This window comes from Gadus morhua, chromosome 8 (assembly GCF_902167405.1).
Source record: "Gadus morhua chromosome 8, gadMor3.0, whole genome shotgun sequence".
Classification (NCBI taxonomy): Eukaryota; Metazoa; Chordata; class Actinopteri; order Gadiformes; family Gadidae; genus Gadus; species Gadus morhua.
Genome location: NC_044055.1, coordinates 22447539 through 22471316, shown reverse-complemented (window position 1 = coordinate 22471316; position 23778 = coordinate 22447539). Strand labels below are relative to the sequence as shown.

Genomic DNA, 23778 nt, shown 5'->3' with positions numbered 1-23778 from the left:
ACCCCACATTCTCAGGTTTTTATTAGTTTTTTATGTAATGAAATGTTTTTTTGTAATTTATGTCCTAAATTTCTCTCATTCCCTTCCCTTTCCCCTTTTTCTCCCTTTGTCCTCTCTTTTTCCCCTTTTTCTCCCTTTTTCCTCTCTTTTTCCTTCCTTTTCTTCTCCCCCCCTTCTCCCCCCTTTCCTTCCTTCTTCCCCCCCCTTAAAAGACTATTGTTCCCCAGCTTTGGCGCAATTGGTTAGCGCGTTCGACTGTTAATCGAAAGGTTGGTGGTTCAAGCCCACCCAGGGACGAGATGATTATTACTGAACACCAGGTCAAGCATCAGCCCGTACCATTAACCTTTGTTAAGTGAAAAAAATCAACTGTGTTTCCAAGAGTAGATTTGATAGAACTGCTCTGTCATTTCCCGTCCAACCATTTACTTCCGTTGACTTGAGTACGGAGTGTCTGGAAGAAGAGCTAGCTGGCTAAAGTGCTTTCTTGGAATTGGAAGTATTTTGGAGCTTAGATATGATCCACTTCACCTTGTCTTACGATCATAACATGGAAACAGTTTTTTTCTTAAAAGCCATATTTTGCTATCTTTTTTTACCAATTAACATTCAAGGGGGCCACAGGGAGAGGAAAGCTTGTTCTTAAGGGGGGCTCCCCCCTTTTCCCCTTTTCCAGAACCCAGGAGAATTCATACGCTCAGAGATAAGGTTAAGGGTTGAAAGGAGATGATTCAGGTGGGACTGAAAAGGAGGGGGCCCTAGAATTTAAATCATGGGTTATTTATCAGTGGGGAATGAAATACGGCTACTCTCTATCAACATTTGAAGGCATCAATGTCGAGGTGATTTAACGCACAGGTTTTTTTTGGGTGTATTACTTTTTTTCAAGACACATGTGATTTCCCAAATAGATCTCTGTGGCGCAATTGGTTACCGCGTTCGACTGTTAAGCGAAAGGTTGGTGGTTCAAGCCCACCCAGGGCCGAGATCATTTTTACTGAACACCAGGTCAAGCATCAGCCCATACCATTAACCATTGTTAAGTGAAAAAGATCAACTGTGTTTCCAAGAGTAGATTTGATAGAACTGCTCTGTCATTCCCCGTCCAACCATTTACTTCCGTTGACTTGAGTACGGAGTGTCTGGAAGAAGAGCTAGCTGGCTAAAGTGCCTTCTAGGAATTGGAAGTATTTAGGAGCTTAGACATGATCCATTTCACCTGGTCTTACGATCATAACAGGGATATAGTTTTTTTCTTTAAAGCCCTATTTTGCTATCTTTTTCTACCAATTAACATTTAAGGGGGCCACAGGGAGAGGAAAGCTTGTTCTTAAGGGGGGCTCCCCCCTTTTCCCCTTTCCAGAACCCAGGAGAATTCATACGCTCAGAGATAAGGTTAAGGGTTGAAAGGAGATGATTCAGGTCGGACTGAAAGGGAGGGGGCCCTAGAATTTAAATCATATGTTATTCATCAGTGGGGAATGAAATACGGCTACTTTCTATCAACATTTGAAGACATCAATGTCGAGGTGATTTAACGCACAGGTTTCTTTTGGGTGTATTACTTTTTTTTCAAGACACATGTGAGTTAACTCATAGGTCTCTGTGGCGTAATTGGTTAGGGCGTTCGACTGCTAATCGAAAGGTTGGTTGGTCAAGCCCACCCGGGTACGAGCTGATACTTACTGAACACCAGGTCAAGCATCAGCCCATACCATTAACCTATGTTGAGTGAAAAATATCAACTGTGTTTCCAAGAGTAGATTTGATAGAACTGCTCTGTCATTTCCATTCCAACCAATTACTTCCGTTGACTTGAGTACGGAGTGTCTGGAAGAAGAGCTAGCTGGCTGAAGTGATTTCTAGGAATTGGAAGTACTTAGGATCCATTTCACCATGTCTTACGATCATAACATGGAACTAGTTTTTTTCTTAAAAGCCATATTTTGCTATCTTTTTTTTTACCAATTAACATTTAAGGGGGCCACAGGGAGAGGAAAGCTTGTTCTCAAGGGGCCTCCCCCCTTTTCCTCTTTTCCAGAACCCAGGAGAATTCATACGCTCAGAGATAAGGTTAAGGTTTGAAGGGAGATGATTCAGGTGGGACCAAAAGGGAGGGGGCCCTAGAATTTAAATCATATGTTATTTATCAGTGGGGAATGATATACGGCTACTTTCTATCAACATTTGAAGACATCAATGTCAAGGTGATTTAACGCACAGGTTTTTTTTGGGTGTATTACTTTTTTTTCAAGACACATGTGATTTCACACATAGGTCTCTGTGGAGCGTCCGACTGTTAATCGAAAGGTTGGTGGTTCGAGCCCACCCAGGGACGAGCTGATATTTACTGAACACCAGGACAAGCATCAGCCCATACCATTAACCTTTGTTAATTGAAAAAAATCAACTGTGTTTCCAAGAGTAGATTTGATAGAACTGCTCTGTCATTTCCCGTCCAACCAATTATTTCCGTTGACTTGAGTACGGAGTGTCTGGAAGAAGAGCTAGCTGGCTAAAGTGCTTTCTAGGAATTGGAAGTATTTAGGAGCTTAGACATGATCCATTTCACCTGGTCTTACGATCATAACATGGATATAGTTTTTTTCTTTAAAGCCCTATTTTGCTATCTTTTTTTACCAATTAACATTTAAGGGGGCCACAGGGAGAGGAAAGCTTGTTCTTAAGGGGGGCTCCCCCCTTTTCCCCTTTCCAGAACCCAGGAGAATTCATACGCTCAGAGATAAGGTTAAGGGTTGAAAGGAGATGATTCAGGTCGGACTGAAAGGGAGGGGGCCCTAGAATTTAAATCATATGTTATTTATCAGTGGGGAATGAAATACGGCTACTTTCTATCAACATTTGAAGACATCAATGTCGAGGTGATTTAACGCACAGGTTTCTTTTGGGTGTATTACTTTTTTTTCAAGACACATGTGAGTTAACTCATAGGTCTCTGTGGCGTAATTGGTTAGGGCGTTCGACTGCTAATCGAAAGGTTGGTTGGTCAAGCCCACCCGGGTACGAGCTGATACTTACTGAACACCAGGTCAAGCATCAGCCCATACCATTAACCTATGTTGAGTGAAAAATATCAACTGTGTTTCCAAGAGTAGATTTGATAGAACTGCTCTGTCATTTCCAGTCCAACCAATTACTTCCGTTGACTTGAGTACGGAGTGTCTGGAAGAAGAGCTAGCTGGCTGAAGTGATTTCTAGGAATTGGAAGTACTTAGGATCCATTTCACCCTGTCTTACGATCATAACATGGAACTAGTTTTTTTCTTAAAAGCCATATTTTGCTATCTTTTTTTTTACCAATTAACAATTAAGGGGGCCACAGGGAGAGGAAAGCTTGTTCTCAAGGGGCCTCCCCCCTTTTCCTCTTTTCCAGAACCCAGGAGAATTCATACGCTCAGAGATAAGGTTAAGGTTTGAAGGGAGATGATTCAGGTGGGACCAAAAGGGAGGGGGCCCTAGAATTTAAATCATATGTTATTTATCAGTGGGGAATGATATACGGCTACTTTCTATCAACATTTGAAGACATCAATGTCAAGGTGATTTAACGCAAAGGTTTTTTTTGGGTGTATTACTTCTTTTTCAAGACACATGTGATCTCACAGGTCTCTGGGGCGTGTTCGACTGTTACTCGAAAGGTTGGTGGTTCAAGCCCACACAGGGACGAGCTGATATTTACTGAACACCAGGTCAAGCATCAGCCCATACTATTAATCTTTGTTAAGTGAAAAAGATAAACTGTGTTTCTAAGAGTAGATTTGATAGAACTGCTCTGTCATTTCCCTTCCAACCATGTATTTGCGTTGACTTGAGTACGGAGTGTCTGAAAGAAGAGCTTACTATACTGATTATACGTATTCATATTCATATCCCCGCCATTGGGACATCCGAGTTGCCACCTCATTGGTGTGTGAACAGAGGACTGTTGAACAACAAGGCAGGTAAGCAGGGAAGCCAAAGCATGCAGTTGGAGGGCAACGAAATGACAGAGCAACACTTTCAGTCAGATATCCCTCAGCCAATCAGCCGGTGTGAACATTGGTATTGATCTAGCGCCCTTTGATCCACACCTTGAACCATATCAAAGGTACGAGGCAACCTGGGAAGAAAAAGGGATAGGGTTAGAAATGTAATTTTTCCACTTTTCTTCATCTTAACAATACGTTTCTTGGTCCCACACATAGCCTCTCCATCCTCATTCTATGAAAGGACCCACTGTGCAGTTGCATCAGCCCATCTGGGCTTCTGGTCTTCAGAATGGTTTTTTATTAAAAGGCACACCACTACTTGGAAAGTTGCACATAAAGGACATTTTTCATGAAAGACATACATTTTAAATACATGCATGTCATCTATAAAAGGTTAAGACTGACTAGACCCAGGGAGAACCCTGGACTTTACTGTAGGTTGGAGGCATTTTAATGGCATATATGTGAACCATTAATGCAAAGAAAATGAAATATATTCTGGGCCTGAAAGTGGGCCTGGAGCCTTGCCTTGAGTATTGTTAGTTGTAACTTGTGCTCCTCAAAATACATATTCCCACGTGACGCAAACACCATGTGGCTTGTATTGCTGCCAGTATGTTATTATGGCCAATATTAATACAAATTACATGCTGTTACCAAGGGAAGATAACAGAATCATCAGCAGAAATGACAGGTGACAGCTGCCTGAAGGCGGTTGAAGCTTGTTAAAAATCCCCAGACCAGAGATATGGACTTCCCACCTGAATGGAGTCCTGCCACTCTTGTTTTACTTCCCTGGTGCCCTTATGCTTTTCTCACTGTAAGTACAACAAAACTACATTTGGGAGTTTGCTGCCATCATATGGGAAAAATGGGCATTGCCAATTATGTTTCTGATTTTTTTTAATCTTTATTTTATAAATGGAGAACCTGTAATCATTGCAAAAAAATTGACTTTTCAACTGACACAATCACAATCTGTCTCTGAGTGTTAATTGTTATATCTGTAGTGCTAAATCACAATTAAATGAAAAGTGTTGGAAAGATACATACATTTTGTTCGTAATCTTTTATTTGCATCTTATTAACAAAATAAAAACAAAATCATTCATACTTATATTTCTGTTAGCGACATACAATATGGTTTATTATGGTCAGATATTTTTCTCTGCCTCATTCCCCTCAAAATTATCTTCTCCTAGAGTTTGCTTGCATAGGAACCAAACCAATGACAAACAATAAACATATCAGTGCTGTGCATGTCTCCTTTTGAGACCAAACATTGCACAGTTTTTTTATTCATTAGTATTGATAATATTATTTAATATGGAAAGGGAATGAGGCAAAAACGCTCAAATCAACCACTTCGAACATGAACACCTGAGAGTTGTCAAATTAAATAGGCATATGTAAACCAGGGGCCTCTACGAATGGTCAAATCTCCTAACCTTTATGCCTCCTTTACTTAACCCTTGAGGAAAATGTCATTGGGTCAAGGAGAGATGAAAAGGTGCTTCCTTTTGAACATAGGAAAAGACAGGGCTGCTTAAAATGAATTTGACTCCACTTTTCCTAACCAACGTCATTGCGTATTGCTGAATTTAGCGTCTTTACAGTGGAACTACAGTTTTCCGAAGTTGGTCTACAACAAACGCTCTTTTGATCCGCTCTTGTCGTATTGATTTCTATCAGGTTGTCGCCAACATTGAGAATCACTTCGGTCGGACTTGGCCAACGAAAATATTTTAGGCCAGTTGAAAACCCAATTCACATGTGAATAAAAAGATAAAAAGAGGCTCAACTTATGTTGATGTTGAAATTAACTGCCCACATCTTTCTTAAATGTGAAGTCTGCATTTTATTTTCTTATGGTTTATATTGTGTGCTTAATAAACAGCAATAAATGATTTCATTTCGATTCAAATAATATATTTCTGGAATTGGTATCCATTATTATCAATTGTATTTTCTTCTCTTCTATTCTTCTGCTTTACCGCGTCTCTTATGCGTCTTCGCGTAGAGCCTACTCTTCGTCGGTGGCAATGGCACGTTTCTTTAAATATTGCCGCAGTAAAGGATTATGGGATACCACTATCACCTTTCCTTTCGCAAAGGTTGCTCAGGAGTAACCTAGGCTAAAGGAGGGTTAAAGGAAGCATTGAGGCTCCTTTCCTAAGCATTTTTAGAATTCAAGCCACTTCTCCTCCAAGCACTTCCGGGTCATCTCCATAGGAAAGGAAATTTCCAATGCAAAAAAGAGAATTTGTAGAGGCCCCGGGAGTACGGAGGGCTTTGAAAGGTTTGTACCGCTCTGAAAACAGTGGGCGCTAAAACTAGTTGACCAACTGTTACGTATTTTAAGCACATAAGCCACTAGGAAGCAGGATCGAACACACAAGCTGCATTACCCCCACATAGCCACTAGAAAGCAGGATCGAACACACAAGCTACATTACCCCCACATAGCCACATGGGAGCAAGATCGAACACATAAGCTGTAATTACTATACATAGCCACCAGGGGAGCAGGACCCGACATAGAAGCTGCAATAACTACTCCAGCCACAGATGGCAGCACCTTTAGACAGGTGAGGAGGGCGGAGCCAATACGTCACATAGGCCACGCCTACTTCAGGTAGGCCACGCCTACTTGATACAATCCAGAGCGGGAGTCAGATTTGAGGTCAGAAACATATGGCAGCCCCGTTGAGAGCCTGGAACATAGCTCTGCGGTATTTTTCTCCACACGTGTTAGATAGAATTCCCCCCCTTGTGCTTCATAGTTACATACCGAAACACTTCAGCAAATAAAGTGAGTTAAAAGCGACCCGGATTGAACTACTTTCTTCAAGAACGCGGCTAAACTGAATCAATCCCCTTCAAAGTCGCCCAAGGACTTGAGACTTGGCATGCTCGCTCATTCACCATGCTAGCATTAGCATATCATCATGCTCGAAGAATATTGCGCACACGACGAGTTGGCTCATGCAACCACACACATCATCTTCAAAAAATGCACATGTGACTGGGATGCCTTGGTGGGGCCATCAAGGCACCCCTCTTAGGGAATGTTAAAAGTTTTGTGTTGATCAGTGTTGCTTGTGAATGTTTAGCTCTTTTTTGGATAATGGAAGTCAATAGGGAAAAAACCCTGACTACATCCATTCCGAAGGTGAACAACCCAGAGATGTAAAAGTTGGGACACATATAGAAACAGTGCACCAGTAGGTCTCCAAATAGTAATGTACTACTTTAGCGATGTAACTATTAATGTAAACATGTTTTAATTAATTGGTCTGCCTTTCATATTCAATTTCAGAATAGGCTACATTTGATTCCAGCAATGCATCTGTTTTCCTTTGTGTTCCTTTAAAGGTTGTGTCAGCCAGATCCTTGAAGTCCAACCCCCATGGAGGGGACAGGACCTCTAAAGGCTGTGTGTCACGCACGGCCTTTCTGTCCCGGGACCTCTACGAATTCTCTTTTTTTGCATTGGAAATTACCTTTCCTATGGAGATGACCCGGAAGTGATTGGAGGCAACGTGGTTCGAATTCTAAAAATGCTTAGCAAAGGTGCCTCGATGCTTCCTTTAACCCTCCTTTAGCATAGGTTACTCCTGAGCTTGCTTTGCGAAAGGAAAGGAGATAGTGGTATCCCATAATCCTTTACGGCGGCAATATTTTAAACAACATGCCACCGTCGAAGTTTACCGACCCTACGCGAAAGAAAATACAATTGATAATAATGGATACCAATTCCATGAAATGAAATGAAATGAAATGAAATGAGGCATTTATATCCCGCTCATATGATTAGCAAGCCTACGCAAGGAAGGCAGCTAACCATGTCAGAGCGGCTGGCTGTGAAATGTGCACAGAATGTGGTGTAAACTATCAAGTTGGTAAGAAACAACTGATATTACCGTGACATCATTATATTTATAAAGACAAATGAAAATGGTTTTAGAACTGGTTATATAAATGATTCTTCAACATTCTCTTAAAACAGTCGGTATTATTATTGCATCTTATTACTACAGGTAGAGAGTTCCATGCAACTGGTGCGTAGTTAGAGAATCTCCTGGAAAATACTTTCATCTTTGCCGTTCTGGATATCTTCAGCTTGAAGTTGTCACCTGGTATCTTCGATCTGGTGTTGCAAGTGTCTGATGCTACCTCCGTCTCAACGAGTTCTTTAAGGTAGCAAGATGCTTTACCATGAACTGTTTTGTGGGTCAGTAGACAGACCTTGAACATTTTTTTCTGATCTATTGGGAGAATGTGGGATTTCTTGTAGAAGGGAACCAGGTCAGTAGTTCTGTCTTGGATGTTATAGATGAAACGTACCGCCCCATTTAGGATGGACTTTAGCTTCTTTAATCTGGTCTTGGGTAGGTTAATGTAAAGAGAGTTACAGTAATCTATCTTAGATATGACTAATTGCTTCACCATCGTGAGTTTGATACCTTCATCAAGATAGCGACCAATGGTTCTCAGGTTCATCATTGTCCAGCTGCATTTCTTCTTCACACTGTTGATCTGTCTTTCCATGTTGAGGGATTCGTCGAACTTCACTCCAAGGCTCTTCCAGCTATCCCCTTTGCACTCAGTTGGTAGAATTGTCGTGCTTCCAAACTGCAGGCTGACATTGAGTTCACATTGTTTGAGGACATGACTCTTGCCTAGCACCAACAGCTCGGTCTTTGATTCGTTGAGTTTCATGAAGTTGTTGACCATCCACACTTTTATCTCTGCAAGACATCTGTTGGTTCTGTCTCGAACATCTGTAAACTCAGATGCACGATTTGGATGAAACGAGATGTAAAGCTGAGAGTCATCTGCGTATAGTTGGATATCAAGTCCATATTCCCCTGCGATTTTCTGGGGGGCTTTGATGTAAAGAATGAAAATACTCTGCCCCAGGAGTGATCCTTGGGGGACTCCTATCAAAAGCTCCAAGAAAGATGAGAGCGTATCATCAATCTTTACACAGAAATATCTCTTCTCGAGGTAGGACTTCATCCACTGCATGGCGCTTCCGGTGACACCATAGTCATTCAGTAGCTTTTCCAGCAATACTGTGTGGTCGATGGTGTCAAACGCTGCATTGAGGTCAAGCAGTACAACAATGACAACATTGCCAGCTCCAATCTCCCTGTTGATATCATCTCACATTCTAACCAACAGTGTTTCACAGCTGTGATTAGGGCGGTATCCAGATTGGACCTCTGAGTAGAGACTATGGGCCCTATTTTAACGGTCTGAAACGCAAGTGGGAAGCGCAAAGCGCAAGTAGCTTTGTGGGCGGTTCTACGGTGCTATCGCTATTTTACAGGCGGATAAATGACGCTTGCTCCGCGGCGCAAGCGTCATTTATAATTACCCGTAGGTGTGGTTTGGGCGTACCGTGCAACAAACCAATGAGAGTGCCAGTTCCCATCCCCTTTAAGAGCCATGAGCGCATTTGATTCGGACGAGTTGATATTTTGACAGCGCGTCTGCAGTCTCCGATGAGACAGATGCACATGAATTTCAAACTGCAAATGGCTTAGTTTATTGCCAAATAATATGGCCTAATTCACCCATGGAATAAGGGGTTTTCTTCCACAACTTCAGAAATACTGAGTCCTCAAATAAATTTCGGCAAAGAAAACGTATGATAGGCTAACATATGATATGTGGTAACTGTGGTTCTATTTAATGATATACGCAATACATTATAAACATTGTTTCTTATGAGTATTGTATGCTATCCTAAAATGCATGTGTCCCCGAGGTAATAGACATTGCCATTGATTGTATTATGCGTTACGTGTTTACTTTGCCGAAGTGAAGGTGTTCAAGTACCTCGGGGTCTTGTTCGCGAGTAAGGGAACTATGGAGCGTGAGATCTGAGCCGCAAGGCAAAGCTCTCGATCTACCGGTCGATCTTCGTTCCTATCCTCACCTATGGTCATGAGGGTTGGGTGATGACCGAAAGGACGAGATCGCGGGTACAAGCGGCCGAGATGAGTTTTCTCAGAAGGGTGGCTGGCGTCTCCCTTAGGGATAGGGTGAGAAGCTCAGCCATCCGTGAGGAACTCGGATTAGAGCCGCTGCTCCTTTACTTAGAAAGGAGTCAGCTGAGGTGGTTCGGGCATCTGGTAACGATGCCCACTGGGCGCCTTCCTTGGGAGGTGTTTCAGGCACGTCCAGTGGGGAGGAGACCTCGGGGAAGACCCAGGACTAGGTGGAGAGATTATATCTCAACACTGGCCTGGGAACGCCTCGGGATCCCCCCGTCAGAGCTGGTCAATGTGGCCCGGGAAAGGGAAGTCTGGGGCCCCCTGCTTGAGCTGTTTCGGTCCTGGCGACTGTATAACATGAGGCAACTCATGTTATACAGGTCTGCACGGTCTTCTTATTCTTCGCTCTTCCTCCAAGTACGTTCAGCCACTCTTCTTTTGCGCCTGAGAATGCGGAGTTCCAAGTCCAACCAGGGCATCGGGTTCTTCTTTATCTTCTTCTTGATGAAAGGGCAGTGCTTATCCATTAGCTGAGTCAGCACAGTGTTTTAGAGAATGACAGCATCGTCTGCTGGCATGCCTTCAGGGAAGTCCGCTAATTTTGAGTTAATTAGTTCTTCTTTGAATTGTTCTGCATCAATAATTTTAGAATTTCTGTAGGTCATAAACTTGTCTTTAGGGATCTTTTGCTTAATATCAGCATCAAAGAGTACTAGGAAGTGGTCAGATTTGGTCCTTGAGGGGCAGATTAAACGAGCTCAGTTTCCTTCTGAGGGCTTTGTTGGTAACTACAAGGTCCAGAGTTCCACCTTGGTCATGGGTTGGCTCAAGTGGAACGTGCTGGTACAGGTCGTGGTCTTCCAAGAGTTGGTAAAACTTCTTGGGGTAGTGTTCTTCAGGTCTTTCCATATGAAAGTTGAAATCTCCAGCGATGATAGGAGAACCAGGTTTCCCTGAGAGGTCTTTGAGATACTCATCAAATTCCTCTAGGAAAGCACACTCAGTGAAACGAGCTTTCTTGGTGTACGGAGGTCGATAGATGTTTACCAGTCTTACAGTATCTTGTTCAGAGTGCAAGAGTGACTCCATGACTTGAAAAGACTTGTACTTCGTGACTTTGCTGTTGGACTTTAACTGAACAGTATCCCGGTAAAGCATGGCTTTTCCTCCACCACTCCTGTGTTTCCTCGGGTCCGATATGACATCCCATCCATAGTCTTTGATTTCCATCAGCTTGGCCTTGTTCCCATCTCGAAGGAAGGTCTCTTGCACAAAACAAATGTCACAGTCAACATCTTGAAGATGTTCTAGGACTCCTACTGTCTTGTTGACTAGAGACCGGACATTAAATGTTGCGATCCTTAAACTCGTCCGAGGCGTGCTTTGGCCTCTTTCATCCTCTGTATGTAGGAGTTTTTTGCCTGTTCACATCCGGCTGTCCTAGGCATAATGGCTGCTCGCTCTCTTACAAACGAGGGACACAAATTGTCGGAGGCTTTGTGTGTTGCTGCTGAGTTCTTCTCTGAGTGATTTCTGCTCTTGCAACAGTTGGAGCACTTCATCTTCTTGACCTTGTTGTCTTCCTTGTTCATGCAGTCCCTTGAGGTGTGACTCCCCCCACAGTAGAAACATGTAGGGTCTTTGTCTTTGTCTTTACAGTACCTAGAGTTAGCCATGTGACCGAATTCTTGACAGTGATAGCACTGGATGGCATGAAAACGGTCTGTAACATAGTGCTCACTGAGGTCAATGTTTACACAGTCTCCATTTCGCCTTATTGACTCCCGGGTTTCCGCACTGACTTGGATTACAGCGTATCTCTGCTTGTCATCAAAGAACACAACCTTGATGGATTTCTCTTCTTTGGTCTCTTTAGGGTTGCCCTGTCCTGTAGTAGGCAATGTAGCCATAGCTGCTTTCAATAAATCAGGTATTACATCATGGAGCTGCGTCTTTATTATTTTTTCAAAGTTGGGGAAATCCTGTGGGACAGAACTTGTGACATCTATAGTATCTGCAATAGTTTTACAAAGGTTCAGAGCTCTCATGGAGAAAGCAAACAAATCCTTGATAGCTGTGAACATGAGAGCTCTGGAACTTGTGTTTTCCAGATCCTCCAGTTTCTCTGCTGTCTCAATAGTTTTCATATCTTTTGTCTTCAGGGATTTCCGGTTGATGTGGTCCAACTCATCTTTCATCTTTTTCCATTCTTCCATGGATACGCGACAGTCTGACACAAACCCGGACGTTTTTACTTCCTGGTCCGCGGAAAACATCCGCGGATAAAGATAAGATTATCTTTATCAAGATCAGACTATCCAACCTCCGTTTCTTTTTTAATGGAGCCACCCGCTATTCATCACTCTGTCCAGCCATGGCGAAGAATAGGAGATCGCTATCGGGACCAGATAACCGCCGCAGGTCCACAGGCACTGTACGCGAACAGCTGATCCTAGGAGGTGCGTTTCAGAAACATAATTATTTGAATATAAATGAATTCATTTATTGCTGGTTAGTAAGCACATAAATACACCATAAGAAAAGAGAATGCCAACTTCACATTTAAGAAAGATTACTGGGGGCAGTTAATTTCAACATCAACATAAGTTTAGCCTCTTTTTATCAACATGTGAATTGGAATTCAAGTGGCCTAAAATATTCCCTTTGGCCAAGTCCGACCGAAGTGATTCTCACTGTTGGCGATAACCTGATTGAAATCAATACAACAAGAAAGCATGGATCAAAGAGGGCTTGTTTTAGTCAATCTTCGGAAAATTGTAGTTTCACACTAGAGACGTTAGAGGTCGGTAATACCCGCCGTCGCGCAATGACGTCGGTTAGGAAGAGTGGAGGCTAATTCATTTTAAGCAGTGCTGTCTCTTCCTATGTTCGAAAGGAAGCACCTTTCCATCTCTCCTTGATCCGATGACGTTTCCCTCAAAGGTTATGGAAAGGAGGCATAAAGGTTAGGAGATTTGACTATTCGTAGAGGCCCCCAGTCTTCAGCCACATTCCCACCTCCTCAAAACCACTGACTGCCATTCCCTACCCGTTCACCGGATGCCTGCAGACATTTTCATCAGACTTCCTTATTCACCTAGTTATCTTTTCTCATTGGTCTCGAATTACTGAACATCACCGTGCTGCCTACTACATTTGGTTCCTTTCCCTACTGCCTCCCGAACCAGCATTGACAGAATGAACGGACAAAGGAACCAGAAATCTTGCCTGATGTAGTTGGACTGATAACAAGCAAAATGGTGGGACAGATGAGGCAGGGAGTATGTTGGTGAGGAGGCCTGATGAAAAGGTCTGAGGGCATCGGTTAGAAATGTCGGAAAAGGCAGTCAGTGGTTTTGAGGAAGTGGAAATGTAGCCTACGAGAGTCTGGTAGGATCAGGCTAGAAGAAACATGCAAGTGGAATAAAAGTAACCGAAAAATGAAAGGGGAAATAAATCACATAAAAGTATACTTATTCAAATAGAACACAACACTGGTTTAAAATCAAAATGTAATCAAAATCAAAATAGCCTCGAGGCAAAGCCCTACGGCGGATTGATCCAGTGTGGGGCCAACCCCTCTCAATGGGCAGTGCATCGGGGGCCAACCCCTCTCAATGGGCAGTGCATCGGGGGCCAACCCCTCTCTGTGGGCAGTGCCTTGGGGGCCATGATGAGCTTAGTGCGTTGCGGTGGAGATGTAATCGAACCTCCTAGGAAGGGGGCACATTTGAATATTACCTCCCACTTCCCTACTCCCCTCCAATCAGAGCATCGCTAAGATTTGGTGGACCAGCGGACAAGCAGCTCCGGCGGGGGGGAACTCAGCGCTAGCCCTGCAGCTAAGCTCCGGGTGTACAATCCTTGAGCCAAGCTCACCCCGCCGGAGCTGCCACCAAAGGGAAGTCGGGATGGGGGGGACATGGAATAGAAAGGGATTGTACTCCCGGAGCTGAGCTGCCGGACTGCCACCAAGCTACCCCAGCCGGAGCTGCTAGTCCGCTGGAGCTGCCACCTAGCTTCGGCGCCAGCTCAGCTCCCGGAGTACAATCCGAGGCGCACATAGCTTTTGGCCGTGATATTAGATAGATTATATAAATACCCGTATATAATATAATTATTATGTTATATTATATTATATTATATTATATACTGTAGATATAGGGCTCCAGGAGTCAGCAAACGGCAACAATCCCTTCTCCTCCATGCTGTGGTTCAGTCTGACAGCTCATTGGTCAATGGGCAGCAGCTCATTTGCATCAATGCTACAGACACTAGAAAAAGCGCATTCTGAAGGGACCGAAACAGAGGGGAATAGCGGTAGACAATATATTTTTTTTCCTAAAAGCTATTTCCAGCAAACAGCTTCAAAAAAATGTTTTCTGGAACTCAAAGACTATGTTTACTTGTTGGGAAAACACCATAATATGTCTCCTTTAACAGACCAATCCCTCTCCATGGGCAGTGCATCGGGGGACAACCTCTTCTCCAAGGGCGGTGCATCGGAGGCCAACCCCTGTCCAAGGGCGGTGCATCGGGGCCAACGCCGGAGCCGTGGTAGGTGGAACGGGTCCACCGGGAGCCAACCCAACTTCATGGGCGCGGCCTGCCTGGTGGATCTCACCCTTAAACTTCTCATATCTCAAGGATTTTACCTACAAAACTAAACAATTAAACTGTTGTGTGTGTTGTGTGTGTGTGTGTGTGTGTGTGTGTGTGCACACCGTGTAAGAATGCTTCTATATATTGCGTTTGTGTATGCGTGTCTGATTATGTGTATGTTTCTTTGGCATTTAGAGTTTGCAGTGGTTCTTGTTTGCCCACAGCAGTCAGCCGTTCATCGGGAGGACTGAATACTACAGCTACTTGATATTTATCTCCCCAATCGCCACCAGGAGAATGGTGCAATGCAAAACATTGGAGGGCAGCTTTCCCAATCAATAGGATACGTAATGGTCTAGATTATCTGTTTTAAAAAATAAACAACTTAGGAAGTAGAATGAAAAGCCAACATGGTGCCATGTGTTTGGAAAAACAAGAGGGACGTTTTGACGACGATTCAAAACCACACATAAAAAACATTGTGTTTTGCAAAGACTTGCAGTTTGGCAAGTCCGGTATTGTAATACTGATGGAAATATTATTTACTAATCATTATAACCCCCATCTCTTCATGTAACAAATATCTTAGAACACGGCAGCCAAAATGCTTCACAGCTCCCCCTTTGTTATTTTATTTACTTATTGTTATTTTCCTCCAGGTAAAAAGATAATGATATCATGTTGAATCACTGGTTCTGATCATATAGCCTACAATGTGAATGAATTGAAAACATGAATAAAACAGAAAACTAAATTCACTCAATAAAATGTACTTCTAAAGTTCAGCTTGTAGTTCATCCAGCCGGCCATTATGTTATCCTAAAAACAGAGATCAATGACTGGAGACGTTAATGATTGACCCCACCACATGAGGACAATGACACGGCCATATGCTCGCCGATAAAAGCCTCTTGTCGTTTTTACCGTCTCTCTTTCCACTGAGAGCACTGGGGGCTAGGGTCGGTGTGGTGCCGAGACAGCGCTACCGAAGCACAGCAAGTACGATTTAAAGAACCAACGTCATGAAGTCTGTGTTGACGTCTGTCCTGCTGGTGCTGCTGCTGGCGGCTGCTAGCGCCTCGCTTATTCCCAGCGCCGAGGCCCGGGTGACACCGCCGGCCGAGACCCGGTCCCGCTTCGCCGCGCTGGACGAGGTGCGCCTGCTGGCCAACGGCCTGCTCCAGCTCGGCCAGAGCCTGAGGGAGTTCGTCCACAAGACTCGGGGCCAGATGAACGACATCTTTCAGAAGATCAACATCTTCGACCGCTCCTTCTACCAGCTGTCAGTTCTGGCCAGCGAGATCAGGGACGAGGAGGAGGAGCTGAAGAAGACCACGTTGATACTGCAGGCCAACAACGAGGAGGTGAAGAGCCTCTCGCTTGAGATAAACTCTAAGGTGGAGGGCATCCTGGAGGAGCGCAGCCGGCTGCAGAGCAAGGTGGGCGGGTTGGAGGAGCAGCTGAGCAGCCTGTCCCAAGGGCTGGTGACAAGCCAACAGCTGGCCGAGATCGGCACCCTCAGGGTGAGTGACCCCGGGGTTACCGAAGGAGGGATGGGGCAAGGTACGGGTTGACACACGTATGTGGAAAGAAAAACAGCCCACAAATCATGGGGATCACATTCAGAGGTACTTTGGGGCAACGCGACCAGTCAGACTCTCTGTCGTTTGTAATCTGCTGTCGAAAAGGATTGCTGATGTGGAAAAAAAACATATCCGACCCTTACCCCAAAACCTAGCAGCTATAATAACAATCTTATTTTTAAACTTGAATATGAATGTCAGTCTCTGCATTATTAAAAAAAAAAATAATAATTGTCCTCATGTACAACATGTTAAAGGTTATGAGTCCAGTAGGTGCACTTCCTAGTTCCTACAATAACAAATTTTACCAATGCATCAGGTTCAAGTGTTTTGTTCCTTGACTTTAATTGTAGCTTGTTCTCCCGCTAGGAGGTGATCCACAGCCAGGAGAAGAGTATCACTGAGCTGCTGCGGGCTGTCAGGGAGCAGAGCGACCAGCTCAACGACCAGAGGTTGCAGATCAACAGCCTGGAGAAGAAGGTAGGCTATCCCTAACATTTGGCTGAAAGGGAATTTGAGCACATTTGTTTTATCTTTTGGGAAAGTTCTTGCTAATTTGAACAATATATATATATATATATACGTATATATAAATTATATATATCATTAGCTTTGTCTCAAGAGCAAAATATCTATAGGATTTGTGAAATTGTATGATTTGCATCAGTTCTAAAATATCACCAATATTGAGGTTAAGACATGTTCCCATCCATGTGTACTATAAGGTCCTATCCAAAGTGTTCAAACGTTCATCCTGTCCAAAAGGCTGTTCTCGTCCTGACGGAGATCTCTTTAAGAAGATCTTTCAAAAAGCATTTGCATGTTTTATTTAAGGTAAAATTGTTTCTATTTTTCTGTGATTCTCTTCCAGATCACAGGCAACTCACTGGCCCAGGAGACAGTGAAGACACCGGACAGTTTGACCCCTGAACCTCCAACCCTGACCCCGTATGAGGTCACAGACTTCAGGAACGGTCAGACTCCATTTTCCATTACTACATGGAGACACTTCTTATCAGACACAGGGCTCTCAAGTCTCACGCATTCGGCGTGAGACACACGCAATTCAACCCATGCACACGCTCACACGCCACACTTCGTATTTCTCACGCAGGGGTCATGCGCGGGGAGCCGGGGAGGGGGAGGGGGAGGGGGAGGGGGAGGGGGAGTGCAGTATGACCGTTTGATTGGCGTACTTACTGTCCAATGCCCCTCGGTGGTTCTGGGAATCATTGGCTGGAGTTTTTCGAGCTCTGCCCGTTCCACAGATGATTGACTTGTTTAATTTTCATGTCAGTACTTCTAACTCAGTGGCTGTAAGTGGGTTATGATAAGGATTTCAAGTAATTTTGCAAAAATGGCGAAAAAGAGAATTCCATACCCAACCTTTAAGTAGACCCTTCAGATTGGACGGTTTGACTTTAGAGTTACCGTCATGTTTTGTATTTATTTTTTTACCATTATTGTTTTATAGGGACAAACATTAACACATTTATCCTACAGGGGATTGATAAAGTTCTATCTATTGAACAGAAAGAAACACTAGGTCATACTTTACACACTTTACCACAGCATCGGCCTACTGAATGCCACAGATATATTTTTAAGCATTGGACTGAATGCCACATGAATATATAATAATGTTTTTGCACGTTTGCAACGTTTAAAAGTTCAGGGAAAAGTATATGCCTCTAATGGTGTTGCTTAGGCCAATATCCTTTTGAGGCAGTATGGTTTCTGAATATTAGTGTTAAGGGCCAATAATGCTTACTATCATACATAGTCACCATGCCTGTGGACACATTTGTATGCATTCACATATTAATATATCCCGCCGCCGCCGACAAAATCTCACTCTGAACTCAGTTCAAAACTTGAGAGCCCTGCAGACATTAATGTTATCATCATAAAATGTATAATATGCTTTCTAACAAATATTTAGGGATTCATACACCAACTTCTTCGTTGGTTGTGTCTTTCCAATAGACCTGCCCTTGGACTGCAGCGATTTGTTCGGCCGAGGCCGGCGAGTGAGCGGTGTTTACGCATTAAAACCAACCAACCTATCCAGACCTTTCATGGCCTTTTGTGACATGAGCAAAGGTATAATATCCCACAAAATAAAAATAAGATGTAAAACTATATACAGAAATAGTCTTGTCTTCTGTGATGACGTCTACCCAATGGCTTCCATGTAATGATCTGCTATTATCTGGTATTTTCTCCTACAAGATGGCGGAGTAACGGTTATTCAGAGAAGGATGGACGGGACAGTGAACTTTGACCAGACATGGCAGAAGTATGAGGATGGATTTGGAGATTTCCAAGGTAAGAGTGCACTGCTATCGTCAAATGAACACAATCAGGTACTTTGCCAATATAGATGAGTATGACCAAATATCCCTTCCTCCGAACCTACTTTCACAGGTGAGTTTTGGCTAGGCCTCAAGAAGATGCATGCTTTGGTTGCACGTGGCAACTCCATCCTCCGCATCGAAGTGGAGGACTGGAAGCTTGGCAAGCGCTTCGTAGAGTACAACCTCCATCTGGGGGGAGCTGAGAGCTACTACAAGATCCACCTCAAACAGCCAATGGGAGACCTGCCCGATGCAATGACCAATCAGACAGGGATGATGTTCTCCACTAAGGACCAAGACAATGACAGCCACCAGGACTCTAGCTGTGCTGCTAGCTACACAGGTAGGGTAGCGGGCCAAACACATGGGCTCGGATTAAACCATCTCACCCGGATCCAATGAATCATTGAATAATAATATCTATAAATGTGGACCTTAATAAAATAGACACTTCTTGAACAGCAATTTAAAAACAATGTGAGAGCAGTCGTCCCAACCTTTTGAATGCTGTAGCCCAAGTATCAAGGAGATTATGGGCCAGGACCCACCAAATATTTAGTGAAGACAAATTAGCAATTTCCTATTACCATGTTGCACTGAATATGATATGATGATATTATTATGATATAATTATTACATCTAGTGTGCAAAATGCAGATTGACAGAGCCTCAAATGCTAAATTTTGGGGCAGAGGAAGAATGTCATAAATTGGCTTTGTGGTGTCGTAGTATCTTCAAAGGACGACAGCAGGAAGAGTCAACAGAACTATGTTTGCTGCAAATGATCAGCATCACCGTCTCCTCCCGTTGTACTTCTGCCCATCTTAACAAAGATTATAAATCTCTTTCTTCATTAGTACTGACTGCAGTGGCTCCTAGTGGATGTATAACCTGCGGACTGTGGAGCTTTTTCAGTTTCCACATAATTACTAGCAAAATGTAAACAAAACCAAAGTTCGTCATCAGATAATTTTGGATTCTAAAAAGCTAATAATATTACATGGGGGCATGCATGCAGCCAGCCATGAGATCGCCGTTGTCCGGACCACTTTTTTTAGAGCTCAAAATGCAATGGAAACTAAATGCAACTAAAAATCTGCGGTTGAGAAGATGAGTGCATGTCTAGGTGCCCCGATATTCTATATATACCTATCAAATCATGCTACTTGGTGGTTCTGTGCATGACAACAATATTGATCCGTTGTGTAAAATCAGGGGCGATTCTAGGGAGTGTGGGGGCCCTAGGCAGAGGATTGTTGACGGGGGGGGGGGTATGGAGCAATTTTTTTTTTTTTTTGGCTCTAGGGGGCGCCCTAGTAGTGGCCCGGGGGCCCAAGCAATTGCCTGGTATGCCTAATGGGATGCAGCGCCTCTGTGTAAAATACACATACTGTACCTCTGAAATCTCCAATAAAGACGATATAATACAGTATCAAAATATGCTCCCCATAATCGTATGGTGTATATGGAGTGAGTAGTGTCAAATTACCTGATTCTGTAGCGGGAGCGTCATCTGATAAAGGCAATTGGTCCTTAGATCAAATCCGCTACAAAACGCATGAGGTAGCATTTTGCATGATTCGATAGACTCTGAAAAGGGAGCATACATTGGCAGAACAAAGAGTCTATCGAATCATGCTAAATGCATTTTTTGATACCGTATTATAACGTCTTTATTGGAGACTGTAGGGGTACAGTACGGAGAGCCAGGTCGATTGAAACACGGGACGATTGAAACACAGCGATTCCCTCGAAAACCACGCAAGGCTTTCGAGAGCGCTATAGTAAAATCCATCCTGCGGTAGTTTTTTTGTAATAAATAGTTGTGGTTTTTGTTTCATGCCATAATAATATGACTATATTACAACAGATGAATTAGTACTTAAACCTGTATTAAAGTGTGCAATGTCAGAGTTTGGAAGTTTAGAGGTAAAAAATGTTTAAGTGTCAGTAGACGCTGTCGGGACGATTGAAACACTTGTTTCAAACGCAACAGGAGAGTCATGTTATCCGGTTGACGTGGTAGTTTTTGTTTAAAATAAATACAAGGATGTTCAACTGTGTATCCCTAAACATGACTTAGGACCGGGAAATAAGTACATTTAATGCAAATTGAGTCATCCAAAATAAGAAAGGTGAGTTTCAATCGAAATGTGCATCTTGACAATTACGCACAATTACGCACGGGCCAAAAATATATTTTAACCTATTTATATTATGCGGAATTATGTGACATTTTAGCAATGACGAGTACACTACTATGTTGTCCGGTATGTTGCATAAAAACCAGAGTAAGGTCAATAGTTTCTTTTTAAAATATGCTGTTTCATTCGTCCCGCATGTGTGTTTCAAACGTCCCGACTTGGCGGGGCGTTTGTAACAGATGTCAACTTACGTTCAAAGTTAAAAAAACAGCTCGATCCTCCAACATATGTATTAAATGACAGTTGTAACTAAGAGAACACACATGTGCGTTGTTGATCACATGTTGAAATTATTTGTATACGTAACGTCATCTTTAAAAAAGACGTTTAACTGAAAAGTGTTTCAATCGACCCGGCTTGCACAACGCTTCAACATTGTTGGCAGAGCACCCCTCCTTATTCACACTGGGTATTCACACACTGCTTACAGCCTATGGGTTACATGCTGCCATTCAGACATGCTGCCATGCTGTGTTCAACCAAAATGTAGACATTTCAGTATTGTTTATCTGTAATTTATTTGATTTGAATTCCAAATTTTGGTTGGGATGATGTATGAAATAACCCATTTCATCAATTGACGACTGCATTTTACAAGTGTGTTACGAGCGCGGGGCGTGCACTTATTTAACATGCCCTGGGAATGTATAAATAGGTATTGCATGAAACTTAAAACTGGACCATTTATTCGTTAGAGTTGGATTTAAACTCAATGCAGGACCACTATTGGGGTGGATTGGACGAACATTGTCACGAAATTAATTGTTTGGAGTGCCGCGGCAGAACGCATCAAGGAATAGGCGCAGTGAACTTCATATCGGCCCATAGGCAATGCGCTTTACAAAGGAGAAAGGGGAGTATATAGCCCGCCCCAGACCCACCCCTTTCCACACAAATTCTCGAAGGGGATCAATAAAAATAAACCAACAGTTTTTGCCCATAAGGGAAATCCGTTAGACAATATTACCCGACCTTTTTTTTTTTTTTTACCTATGCCGTTTCCACTAAAAGGGCCAGTATATATTCCCTCGCGGGTCGGATGTGTGTGTGTGTGTGTGTGTGTGTGTGTGTGTGTGTGTGTGTGTGTGTGTGTGTGTGTGTGTGTGTGTGTGTGTGTGTGTGTGTGTGTGTGTGTGTGTGTGTGTGTGTGTGTGTGTGTGTGTGAATTTGCTCCAAGTGAATTTGCTCCAAAATCGACTTGTTTGCTGACAGCCTGCTGCTGTGGAATTGCGGACAGGGGTCATCGAAATTGGCCCGTGTGATAGGCCTAAGCAACGCTTTTAAGGTGGGAACGGTGCGGTTTCCACTGTGCAGATTAAATCGGGCAGCATTCCACTGTGCGATTATCCCGGTTGCGTGTGCCCTCTCACATTGTGGAAATCACATGGATGCTTTAATCTTTCTACGTGTTTTTTAGTTGATGATCGGGCTATAATAAGACCACGTTGGCTATAATCGCGGACAAAAGGGGACAATTCATAGTGGATGGTGGAAACCAGGACATTTTAGCGTCCCGACAGGCTTTTGCTGGGACTCGGGACACGCAACTCAAAATCGGGACTGTCCCAATCACCAATGACGCATGTCAGTAGGACACTGCAGCGCATGCAACTAAGAAATAATCATATTAATTAATTAAAGTACAATGATAATAGTCATGCCATTTATATTAATGATCTCATGTTTGAATGGTGGGATGTTTGAAAAAAAAGTTTTTAAAAAAGTTTTTTAAAAAAGTACCCCCACTCCGACCATGCAGAAATTGTCGGAATGGTGGGACGTTTGAAAACAATGGAAGTGCCGCCTCTACAACAATTAGACGTCAATGTCGGAGTGGCGTTATGTCTGAATGGAAGGCGGTCCCCCCTATAATGGTGTTTCTCGCAGGTGGCTGGTGGTTCAACGCATGCGGCGACGCCAACCTGAACGGCCGCTACGTCTCCGTGCGGCCCAAGAGCCGTGGGCCGGAGCGCCGCAGTGAGATCCAGTGGAGGCCAAGCCGACGGGCCGCCTTCTCCCTCCGGTCCACGCAGATCTCTGTCCGCCCCTCCTCCGCCACCAACACCTTCTCGTCCTCCGGGCAGACAGGCAGCTCCTCCCTGTGAATTCATCGTCTGTAAATGATGTCTTCTTCTCTTGAAGCCCTTCTGACTTTACCCCAAGATAGTAAACATGGAGAAAAATACAAGCAAGATGGGATTTTAGTCTTTGGTGGCAAAGCCCATGCTTGGCTGGGACTGAGAAGGAAGTAACAGAAGGGAAAGATCTACTATAGACAGCTTTACCTGGAAACTCAGCGTGCAAAGACAATGTGTTGGTGAGATAATGATAGTTTTAAGATTATGAAAAATGGCAGTGAGAAGTCATCATCTTGCTTGTATTATTGAACACAAGAATCTGACGATGATTGTTATTAAAGAAATTGAATAACAAAGGTAACACGTCAGTCATTGTATCTTAACAGTTTAACACCGTTTTACGAGTGGACACCCATGATTAAATGTACCTATTCTGTGTATATTGAAATTTTGATAAAGTATATTTTTGTATAACTTATATAATAATAAATGCATTGGATCAATAATGTGGTGCTTTTGTAGCATGCTTGTAATCGATAGTGGTAATCGATATTACGCTTGGATGATGCAATGTTAACACAATATTAACACAATATCTCTGGTCAAATAATATTGACCCCTTGTGAATCTGGCTGTTGTGATTGGTCAGACACAGACCTACCCTCGTCTGTCACCACCCGCCAGACTGTTGCCCCAAACAATTGTGACAAACTCCCCCATGAACTAAAAACAACAAACCTCGATCAAAATAAAACTCAAAATTCTAAACAAGTTTGCATGCAAGCCATGTTGATTCATTTTAAACTAGATATTACGAATACAGTGTACATTATTACATAGAAGTTGAAAATAACGTTAACAAGCCATGACATGACACTAGTGTATTCACACTAGTGTCATGTCATGGCTTGTTAACATTACAGTGACAATGATATAGTATATACGATGTAGTATATGTGC

At 43.2% G+C, this 23778-nt stretch overlaps 1 protein-coding gene and 2 non-coding genes across 3 annotated transcripts; all 3 read left to right on the top strand.

Annotated features, from left to right (window-relative positions):
• Positions 1 to 223: 223 nt before the first annotated feature.
• On the top strand, positions 224 to 295 carry trnan-guu (transfer RNA asparagine (anticodon GUU)). Its single transcript has one exon. It is a non-coding gene; the product is annotated as a tRNA-Asn (tRNA).
• A 616-nt stretch (positions 296 to 911) lies between these two features.
• On the top strand, positions 912 to 985 carry trnan-guu (transfer RNA asparagine (anticodon GUU)). Its single transcript has one exon. It is a non-coding gene; the product is annotated as a tRNA-Asn (tRNA).
• A 14539-nt stretch (positions 986 to 15524) lies between these two features.
• LOC115549126 (angiopoietin-related protein 3) lies at positions 15525 to 23325 on the top strand. Its single transcript, XM_030364142.1, has 7 exons — positions 15525 to 16119; positions 16549 to 16659; positions 17051 to 17153; positions 18166 to 18282; positions 18412 to 18507; positions 18607 to 18879; positions 22628 to 23325. The coding sequence occupies exons 1-7, from the start codon at positions 15619 to 15621 to the stop codon at positions 22843 to 22845; spliced, it is 1419 nt and encodes a 472-aa protein (XP_030220002.1). The 5' UTR covers positions 15525 to 15618; the 3' UTR covers positions 22846 to 23325.
• The last annotated feature ends 453 nt before the right edge of the window (positions 23326 to 23778 follow it).